This window comes from Camelina sativa, chromosome 8, assembly GCF_000633955.1.
Source record: "Camelina sativa cultivar DH55 chromosome 8, Cs, whole genome shotgun sequence".
In the NCBI taxonomy this organism is placed as follows: Eukaryota; Viridiplantae; Streptophyta; class Magnoliopsida; order Brassicales; family Brassicaceae; genus Camelina; species Camelina sativa.
In genome coordinates this window covers 1,080,605-1,091,071 of record NC_025692.1, presented here as the reverse complement: position 1 = coordinate 1,091,071, position 10,467 = coordinate 1,080,605, and the positions used below count along the sequence as shown (strand labels likewise).

The 10,467-nt window shown below is 37.8% G+C and overlaps 3 protein-coding genes and 1 pseudogene across 4 annotated transcripts in view; 3 read left to right on the top strand and 1 right to left on the bottom strand.

The window, feature by feature from the left end:
- Window positions 375–2,821, top strand: LOC104705455 (diaminopimelate decarboxylase 2, chloroplastic). The gene is made up of 8 exons (XM_010421467.2): window positions 375–932; window positions 1,086–1,260; window positions 1,360–1,509; window positions 1,662–1,823; window positions 1,913–2,098; window positions 2,197–2,319; window positions 2,403–2,492; window positions 2,614–2,821. The coding sequence occupies exons 1-8, from the start codon at window positions 418–420 to the stop codon at window positions 2,692–2,694; spliced, it is 1,482 nt and encodes a 493-aa protein (XP_010419769.1). The 5' UTR covers window positions 375–417; the 3' UTR covers window positions 2,695–2,821.
- On the bottom strand, window positions 2,871–5,168 carry LOC104705454. The gene is made up of 7 exons (XM_010421466.2): window positions 4,612–5,168; window positions 4,395–4,494; window positions 4,178–4,298; window positions 3,762–3,883; window positions 3,525–3,646; window positions 3,275–3,434; window positions 2,871–3,170 (listed from the first exon to the last, which is right to left on the bottom strand). Exons 1-7 carry the CDS (start codon window positions 4,760–4,762, stop codon window positions 3,143–3,145), a joined length of 804 nt encoding a protein of 267 aa, XP_010419768.1. The 5' UTR covers window positions 4,763–5,168; the 3' UTR covers window positions 2,871–3,142.
- LOC104705453 lies at window positions 5,909–8,619 on the top strand (annotated as a pseudogene).
- The window catches only part of LOC104705452 (serine/threonine-protein kinase EDR1), a 4,849-nt gene continuing 3,874 nt past the window's right edge, over window positions 9,493–10,467 (top strand). The window contains exons 1-2 of one of the 2 annotated variants that reach the window (XM_019228235.1): window positions 9,493–10,059; window positions 10,364–10,453. In XM_019228235.1, the coding sequence (XP_019083780.1) occupies window positions 9,592–10,059; window positions 10,364–10,453 (558 nt within the window). In that variant the 5' untranslated portion in view covers window positions 9,493–9,591. The remainder of the gene's footprint in view (window positions 10,060–10,363; window positions 10,454–10,467) is intronic. The other variant, XM_010421465.2, reaches the window with a different exon arrangement.

Here is a 10,467-nt window from a genome sequence, read left to right as displayed (position 1 = left end):
AAAAAAAAAAAAAAAAAAAAAAAAAAAAAAAAAGACAATCACCTTTCCCTTCAACGAAACTATAAAAAGTACAGTTTACAGTATGAACCATTGAAGATGAGTTTACAGTCTTACAGATGACACATATGATATGAGACAAAATGATTAATATACAAAATTTACTAGTAAATTAAATTTAAACAGTCGCTAATTCGCTATTCACCTTTCTTCATTTGTAAACAATCCGAATTTATTTGTTACACACTGCCGGTTATCACCGGACCTTTTACTTTGGTTAGTTTATTATACCGGATAATATCCAAAACCGGACCTGACCAAAGCTACCCGTTGCCACGTGTAATGTTGACTCTTTTTCGAAACCCTTACTGTAACTTACTCAGTCGCCCACTTTCACACAACTCACAAAATCATCGAGCTATGGCGGCAGCAACTCAGCTTCTCTCCCAACCTTCATCTCTCCGTGGAACCCTAAACCAATACCAATTGAATCAAACCTCACCACTCTCCAGACTCCCAATTCTGTCTCTTAAATCCACTTTGAAGCCACTCAAACGCCTCTCCGTGAGAGCCGCCGCCGTTTCCCAAAACTCATCCAAAACCCTCACGAAGGAAGCTTCAGCGCCGTCGTCGTTCGATCACTGTTTCAAGAAATCGTCAGATGGGTTTCTCTATTGCGAAGGAACTAAGGTTGAGGATATCATGGAGTCAGTTGAGAGAAGACCTTTTTACTTATACAGCAAACCTCAGATCACTAGGAACGTCGAGGCGTATAAAGAAGCGTTGAAAGGAGTGCATTCCGTGATTGGTTACGCTATTAAAGCTAATAACAATCTCAAGATTTTGGAGCATCTTAGGAGTTTGGGATGTGGTGCTGTGCTGGTCAGTGGGAATGAGCTCAGGCTTGCTCTCCGTGCTGGGTTCAATCCCACAAAGTATGATTCTTTAAGTAAAGTTCATCCCTATAATAAAGTTGGAATAGTGTTTGACCTGTTGATGGAATCAGAATGTGAGGAGGATATTGATATGAATGGTATGATTTGGTAGAATGGTGTTGTGATTATGTCTTTGTTGTATATAATGAATAGGTGTATTTTCAATGGAAATGGCAAGTCGTTGGAAGATCTAGTTCTAGCTGCTCAAGAAGGTGTTTTTGTGAATGTCGATAGTGAGTTTGACTTGAATAACATTGTGGAAGCTTCAAGAATTTCTGGTAAGCTAGTCAATGTACTGCTTCGTATCAATCCTGATGTCGATCCTCAGGTATGGTTTCATTTATCCTTTTTATTATTTTATCATCATGTCATTGGTCTGCACAGCGTGGATATGAGTGAGTGCTTTTCTGTTTGTTACATTTTTCAGGTGCACCCATATGTAGCTACTGGGAACAAGAACTCAAAGTTTGGTATCAGGAACGAGAAGCTTCAATGGTTTCTGGATGAGGTGAAAGCACATCCCAAAGAGCTTCAGCTTGTTGGAGCTCATTGCCATCTAGGCTCTACCATTACAAAGGTAGCTCCAATTAGTTACTTAAGTTGTGTTTTGATGTAATCAGATGAATATGGATTGCTCTCTGTTCATGTTTTCCATGTTTGCTTTTGCTCCATCTATTATATATTGAATCTTGAGCTCTACGAATGTGTATATTTTTTTGTTGATTCCAGGTGGATATATTCAGAGATGCTGCGGTTCTCATGGTGGAATACATTGATGAAATGCGGCGTCAAGGCTTTGAAGTTAGTTACTTGAACATTGGTGGTGGTTTAGGGATAGATTATTATCACGCCGGTGCTGTCCTTCCGAAACCCATGGATCTCATTAACACTGTAAGAACAACATCTCAAAATCTCTTTCATCAACTGATCTCAAAAGTACTGGGTTTGGTAGAATCTTTACAATCTTTGATCTGTTTCAGGTAAGAGAGCTTGTTCTTTCACGAGACCTGCATTTAGTAATCGAGCCAGGGAGATCGCTGATTGCAAACACTTGCTGTTTCGTCAACCATGTAACTGGTGTGAAGACAAATGGAACTAAAAACTTCATAGTGATTGATGGAAGTATGGCTGAGCTTATCCGTCCCAGTCTTTATGATGCTTATCAGGTAAAAACAAATATGCTACTCACAGCAGCATCTGCAGATTTTTACTCCCTTGGAGTTAAGCTAAACATCCTCTTGTTCTTGTTTCTTAATGCAAAAAGCACATTGAGTTGGTCTCTCCTCCACCGCCTGAAGCAGAGGTTACCAAATTCGACGTAGTGGGTCCTGTCTGTGAATCTGCTGATTTCTTGGGCAAAGACAGAGAGCTTCCCACTCCTCCACAGGTATGATGAGGATCTGATTCTGTTTGGCAGCTCACAGCTCAAGTAACGTGGAATTTTTAATGAGTTTATTGTATTCATAACAGGGAGCTGGTCTGGTGGTTCATGACGCTGGTGCATACTGTATGAGCATGGCTTCCACTTACAATCTCAAGATGCGTCCTCCGGAATACTGGGTACCAACACATTTTCTTGCTCTTGTTTAATGGGGGAAATCACAGGAGAATCAAGATCCAGAGAGTAATTGTCATGAATTTCAACTTACTTTCTTCAATTTTGTGTTCTTTGTTTTCGCAGGTTGAAGAAGATGGGTCCATCACTAAGATAAGGCATGCTGAGACATTCGATGACCATTTGCGTTTCTTTGAAGGTCTTTGAACTCTTGAGATTTACTCATCATTGTTGTTATTTAGTTGAATTGTATGATTATTCGGAATCAGAACCACAATGCTATTTCTGTTTTAGATTTTCACATTCTGTGCTTTAATATAAAGTCCTCAATGAAGTGAGTGATAAAAATATGAATAAGAAAGAGGTCAGAAGTCAAGACCAAAAAATAAAAGGTGAATTTGTGGGTTATGATTATTCTTTTGGTTTCTTCTTAGTTACTACAAGTCCAAAGTTGTTCATTGTCCAAACAAAAAAAGACTTGAGAAACTCAATAAAGCTATTTCAAAACCAGGAATAAAGATTACACCGAACCAACGATGTTTTCAGTGGGATCATGGGTCAAAAAAGCTACTTAATAACCCAACAAAATCTTTAATACAAAGTATACAGAAGCATCCGAAAACCAAAAAAAAACCTCTTGAGTCAGTAATGGATGTCAAGGATGGCCTTTGAGATCACCTAATCTGTTTTGGTTTCATCACACAAAAGAAGAATGAAAAAAAAATCCTCAGGTTACAACTTACAAGTAACTCAAAGATGAAAGAGAAAGCCGGTAGAAAAAGGTTACCTATGAAACCGAATGCTTCTATACAAAAGCATGATGGTAAGTAAAAGCGTAGCCACAGCTGAACACAAATGCTCCAGTGAATGCCCACTGATGATATATCGATTTGCATTGTATATTTTGTTGTCTGCAAGTCCTTCAATCTTGGCAATAGCGTAAGCCGCTGCATTTATCATAATCATCAAGAAATTAAAAGAGAGCAGCAAAATCCAACAAGAAAACCGTAAATGTGGTTTTTGAGTATTTAAAAAACCTGTTGCCCAGAGCCAGAATCTAGAGTGAGTATACTTGGGAGGTAACAAAACTGTCATGACGGGAATCACCAGACATGGAATCAACTGGAACGTCATGCATAACCGGAGATCATTAAACACTCTGCCATCAACTAAGACACATATAATTTCAATCCGAACCTGACTATAAAACCATCACTGAAAACATATATAACAGAGGAGGTAGGTAGGTAATGATTTGCGGGTTGAATGTTTACCTGGCGTAAGCAACGCTGAGAAATGATGTGAATAGAAGCAAGACGAGGCAACTTAGTCCCACTGTCTCCCCCGCTCTCTCAACCAAAAAACTAGAGAAAAGCGACGAATACGCAATCAATATCTGCAATTTACCGTCATTAATCAAGAAACAGCTATTCATAACTCATAAGCATTTCAATTCGGTAAACTCTACACCCAAAACCTCCACACAGCCTCAACACCATCAGATATAGACAGATTCTTTACAAGTTTTGTTCAGAAGGCAACTAAGTGCAAACATAAAGACTCATTTAAGCTTTCTTTCCATAACTAAGTGCAAACATAAAGACTCATCTAAGCTTTCTTTCCATATATAGCTATAAGATAGTTCCCAGGAAAAAGTAAAGGTGAAATTGGTGGGTGAGAAAAAACGAACAGGTAAAGTGTCCCAGACGATTCTGCTGTCATCAGGTTTGAGATGATAAAAAGCAGAACCAAAGGCGAAGCTTGCAATGCCAGCGTAGAACAATGTCCATCCCCAGATCTCACCTTTGAAACTAACATTACAACAAATCAAGAAGTTAAACAATAATTAAAACCAAAAACAAAAAAAATGTAAAAAAGAGAAGAGAGAGTAATAACTAATAACAAACCTTATATTGAAGAAGCTTCCACCAAGGCAAAGAACAAAACCAAGAACCCCAATAATAAGAAAGGGAAAGTTGGTTATCACATTCAATGTGTTAGGCACTCCTGTTCACAACAACATCAAAACACACACCTGTCTCTCATTATTATTATTATTATTATACACATGCACACACAAATAGAGAGAGAGAGAGAACAGAGTGATAAGATGATTGATGATACCCATGAAATTGCGTTTATCAGCGAAGAGATGGTGACGAAGAGGAACTTTGGGAGTGATGAACATGATGATTAACCAACACAGAAACGATCCAATAACCAAAATTCGTTTCCTTTTCCATCTCCCGATCTGTTGATCCGTCAACCACACCATTTTTAATCCTCTCTCCCTCTATTGAATTGTATAAAGGTGACGCCTTTNCGCCTTTTTTTTTTTTTTTTTTTTTGTAGTTTAGTTTTCTGATATGGCTTAATCAGTAGTATTACATAGAAGCAAGGTTAAGAAAAAAAGAATGGCGAAGATGGATTTATTGCGAGTCGCTGTTTGTACAAATGTTTCGATTTAGAACAACGTGCGGCGGAATCTGTCTTTTTTTACTTTGGTTGAGGCTGACGGGTACGACGACGACGACGATCCCATTTCTTTTATGTTGTCGCTCTTGACCAGGACCATCAAACGTCGCCGTTTCATGTTCTTTATTCTTTTCGCAATCTAACCCTTTTAAGTTTCTAAAATGTGCTTGTTTGTGTGAAATGCTCTTAATGCTACAAAAAGTATTCCAGAAAACAAAAGAGTATATAATAAGAAGAAGAAGATGAAACCAAACTATACGCAAGTACCTTGAAATGTTATGTTTCTAATTAGTATTAACTATTAACTACAGAGAGAAACCAAAACATTGATGAATCTTTGCTAGTCTGTGTCTCTTTCCTTTTGTCATCAGAATCATCTTGCTTCACTTGTAATTAAATCAACCAAAGCAACACAAGAGACCAGAAGAATGGGAACATTTTTTTCATTTGCCTTTTTAAAAAATTTCTTTTTCCGTTTTGACTTTTTTTCACTATTCAAGTTTATCGTAGTAAAGTTTTGTACGGATTAAACAAAAACAAAAAAAACATCTGGACTTGGATAACCTTAACAACACACGTCGTCTCGTCTCGTCGTCATTCAATAACTTTATGTGTTTGGTAGTAAGTATAAATCTGCCTAATCATGACCCCAAACTGAATATTCTACTACAGTTATCCAACTAGAACCAATCAAATACTATAGATCATCCTATATATTAGGAATAGGAGACTAAACAGAAATCCGTATCCTCTAACCGGCGGTGACGTCATCATTTCCCGGTTTACTCATGGGCTTTGTTTTACAAAATTAAAACTATTGAGGTGCAAATGAAATAAGTATAAAGTATGAGGGGCATTTAAATGAAATATTTTCATAAGCTTATGTAAGAGTGTCGTCTCTCGTTTTCATTTCGAGCAAAAATTATTTTATTTCCAAGAGAGAGAGAGAGAGAGAGAGAGAGAGAAGACGGCAGTACGCTTTTTGATCGGAGGTACTTTTTTCCGGCGAATTTTCCCTCTCTAGGGTTTCTTTTTTGTAAACCTCCTTTCCTTTCTCTGTTTCTGTGTTAACTGAAGATAATAATCTGGGTTCGAAAGTTCTCTTTGTTTCGTCGTTGCAGAGAAAAATTTGCGGAGAAAGATATCGTCTTTTCGAGTCAAAGCTTTTTTTTTTTTTTTGCCTAAGAGAATATAAAGCTGTCTTTTTTTATTTCCCTTTTTTTTTCGGTATTAAAAATAGCCCTAGACATATCAAAATTGAAATTTTTTTTATCTGAAATCGATTGAATTCGTGGGGGGTTATCTCTTTTATCAGTTCCGGTTCGGTTCTATTTTGTTAAAATATTGATTTCTGTCACTTTCCGCCATGAAAGTTTTCGAATTTTTTGTTTCTTTTTTGGCTCCATTTTTTTCATCTTTTCAAATAATTTTAAATCTCTGTGCTTTCTTTTGTTTGGTTCCTGATCTAGGGCTTTGCTCCTTTTCTAATTCAAAGATCTATCCTTTTTTCCCCTTTCTACAGAGTACAAACTATCCTTGTGTGTTGAGCTAGCTTTTGCAATTTGAAGGACTCGAGATCTGAGTAATCTCTTGGTGTCTCGGTTTATTCGGTAGATACTGGAGGTGAAGAGAGCTCCTAGAAGGTAAATTTCAAAACTTTATCATTGATTTGATTCTTTTGGAATATATATGAGATTCATCCGTTCTCTTGTTTCCTGAGGTGAAGTCTACCTTATACTTGTAGATAGTTCTTGTCTTGAGCATTGTGTGTTGGGTATGAGAATGATTTAAATTGTAGAGTAATTGCATTAGGCTGTGAGTTCTGCTGACGTACTCTGACTTATTCTCACTCAGTTACAAAGTTGATGTTTATAGGGTTTTATAATGGAAGACGATGACTCTACTTCTCCTTCTCCGGATTTGGATGCACAGAACCCTTATGATCGATTGCTTGCTCTAGATACAAGTACCGTAGATTCAAATTGTAACTTGGATTCGGTTTCTGCTATTTATCTAGCAATGAAGAGCTCTAAGCTGGAATGTCTTGATGAGCGTGGCCAAGATTCTCTTATAACCTCTGTATCCATGGAGGATGAAGAGGATGAGGAACTTGACGAGTTTGATCCTTATCTCTTTATCAAGAACTTGCCCAACTTGTCTTCTGTTGTCCCAACTTTTAGGCCGGTCTTGCTTCCTAAACAAACCCGAAGCTGCCCTCCTATTTCTCTAGTCCTAGACCTTGATGGTAAGGCTACCTTTCAGCTTTTGTTTTAATCGAACAAAAATATTTGTCTTTCACCAGTATTGTATGTTGATGTGATTTAACCACAGACGACATGTGGCTAGAAGATTAAGGCTGTAACGTTTTATTTGTTTCTCACCAGAAAGAGTTTGTTTTGTTTATTTCTGTTATTGCTATAACATATATGTTTTATATTCGCAGAAACTCTTGTGCATTCGAGTCTAGAACCATGTGATGAGGTGGATTTCACATTCCCGGTTAATTTTAATGAAGAAGAGCATATGGTGTATGTGCGGTGCCGCCCTCACCTCCAAGAGTTTATGGAGAGAGTGTCCCGTCTTTTTGAGATCGTCATTTTTACAGCTAGCCAAAGTATTTATGCGGAGCAACTTCTAAACGTGATTGACCCTAAGAGAAAGTTCTTCGCCATAGAGTGTACCGTGACTCCTGTGTTTTCTTTGACGGTAACTACCTTAAAGATTTGTCTGTCCTTGGGCGTGATTTATCTCGTGTTATCATCGTCGACAACTCGCCACAGGTATCTATCTCTCTACACAATGAGTATACAACTTTGCTTAGCCAATTGAAGCAAAGCTGATCGGTAGATGACTTTATCAGTGATAATTGTAGGATACATTTTTTCAGTATAGGATGACTATAATAGCTATGAAAGATGCTATGAGCGAATTTAGTATTAGCTAGTTTGCAAAAAAAGCTATCTAGATCTATGAAGTTGTGTGGGAACGAAGTGTATTCTAGACTGTACCTACAACCGCCATTAAGAATAATCTTAGTTCTTCTATCTTTTAAGGCTGTTGCATAATCTTGTATGATGAATCTTGTCTTGAGTTGTTGTTTTTTCGCAATGGTGTAGGCATTTGGGTTCCAAGTGGAGAATGGGGTGCCAATAGAGAGCTGGTTTAATGACCCGTCAGATAAAGAACTCCTTCACTTGCTCCCATTTCTTGAAAGCTTAATTGGAGTTGAAGATGTAAGGCCGATGATCGCCAAGAAATTCAATCTGAGGGAAAAGATTGATGCAGCTGTAGCTGCACCTGAGTATCCTGCTGAGGCAGGAGATCCTTTCGAAAGGTAAAATCTTTCGCCGAAAGCTTTAAAGGCAGAATCTGGCATAAGAGCTGCATGTGAGTTACAAATTTCATGTTCGGTAACAAAAAGAAGAAAGTCTCTCTTTACGAAGATGCTTTGGTGAAGTGTTTGGTTTAACAAGGCTTGGAGGAATCGATCAGATGTTGGAGATATATATATAAAAGTATATCAATGTTGTTTTCATATTAGTTTAAAAGTAAGAACTTGGTATACGGAGAAGACAGGATAGCCTGTAAACAGTTTAATGCACAATAACTGTAATTTTTTATTTTCCCTGGTTTATTTACTACTCTCGTACACATAGATTTATTTACCTTTGCAATAGAGTTCAAGGCCAAGGGTCTAATAATAAGATCAAAATCTCAATACAGTGGTGTCGATTATTTAGATTTTGGTGTGATGTTGTCAATGATTTCCCATTCTGGGATGCGTAAGCCAAGACGTAAACAATGGCTTATGCTAGGTACTGAGCTGACACGAGATTATTGTTAGGTAATTTGTCTACCCATTACTAATCCCTAAACATCAAAAAAAAGGTTATTGTTTGATTGTTTCAACAAATCCAACAAAAAGCTGCAAACCATTCAAGAAAATTTCCAATCAAACAGCACTAGAATAGTGACTATACAATATAGTTCATGATCCAATAATATCAATTTTCTCACAAAATCCAAGAACATCATTTGTGAAGAAAAGCCATTAATCTTATTTAAATTTTAAACAAAAAAAAAAAACTTATTTTCTAGGCACCTAGCGTCGCGTCTAATAATGTTTTTAATTTCACATATATCTTTCTGATTATTGTTGGACGAACGGATAATATTACTGAAAATATGTTTAGCCACGTCAGATAACTGTGATTTGATTATTTTAATACAAAAAAATGTTGCCGAGTGAAAAAAATAGTCAAAGCTAATTCTTACTTAACCACTAGTGGAGGAGGAAGCTTGAGGAAGAAGAAGAGTGCGCATTTTAATCGAATCTACCTTTCGAAGATGTCGGCGCAGGTTAGGCTCCTATTTATCTCCATTTGTTTAATTAAAATCTGTGGAATGGAACTATTTGTTTTGTTTGTTTACGAACGAACGACGCATTTATTTATTTTTTTTCTCTTTGTTTTGTGCCAATATTTTATTATCATTTCACAATTTTTTTTAAAAGAACAAAAAAAAAAAAAAATTAGCGAAAGGAAGCTTCGTTTTTTTTGTAGAGAGAGAAAGAGATAAACCGGAGATTTTTAGAGAGAGAAAGTAAGATCAGTTCGTCGTTGACGATCGATGTCGAAGATGAAGCATCTTCTACGGAAGCTACACATCGGCGGAAGTAGTGGCGTCGGAGGCGGCAGCGGCGGAGGATTTGCTGACCATCATAGTAGGTTAGACGATTCCACTAGACCCATGATCGATCCTAGCCCTATTCCTAGTACTAGCCCTAGCCCAGTCTCTACTTCCTCCGTCTCTTCCTCCACCGGTTTTGGCAACGCGGCCTCCGCGGCAATGCCGAGGCTGGAAACATTGGAGCCCGTTGGCCGTGATCTGGCTGCTGTTGACGGCGTCGATTTCAATTTGATGGAGGAGGAGTATCAAGTCCAGTTAGCTATGGCGATCAGCGTCTCTGATCCTGATCCGCGTGAGAATGCTGATACTGCTCAGCTTGATGCCGCTAAGCGTATTAGCCTTGGTGTTTCTGCTCCTCCCGTCACCGACGCTGATTCTGTCGTTGACTTTCTCTCCCTCCGCTATTGGGTACTTAGATTCTTCACTCTTGCTTTGGTTCAATTTCTCTAAATTCTTATGGGGTTTGGAGGGGTTTTAGGGAGTCTGATCATTCGATTAGCCAGCCAGGGTTTAGAGGAATTTAGGATCTTGCTGTAATTGATTACTGCTACTGCTTGCACTGTTCTCTTGGATTTGAGTATTTTTTTTGAGTCCTAATTGTAAAAACTTTCCATTTTTGGGGTTGGAGTTACCGAGGTTTATTCAATGTTGATCGTTTCAGGCTTGATTATGAGACTTTAGCTGATCGTGCGCTTGTTTGATTTTCATGTAGGGACATAAGGTTATTAACTATGATCAGAAAGTCAGGGATGGTTTTTACGATGTGTATGGGATTACATCCAATTCTCTTTCACAAGGGAAGATGCCACTTCTTGT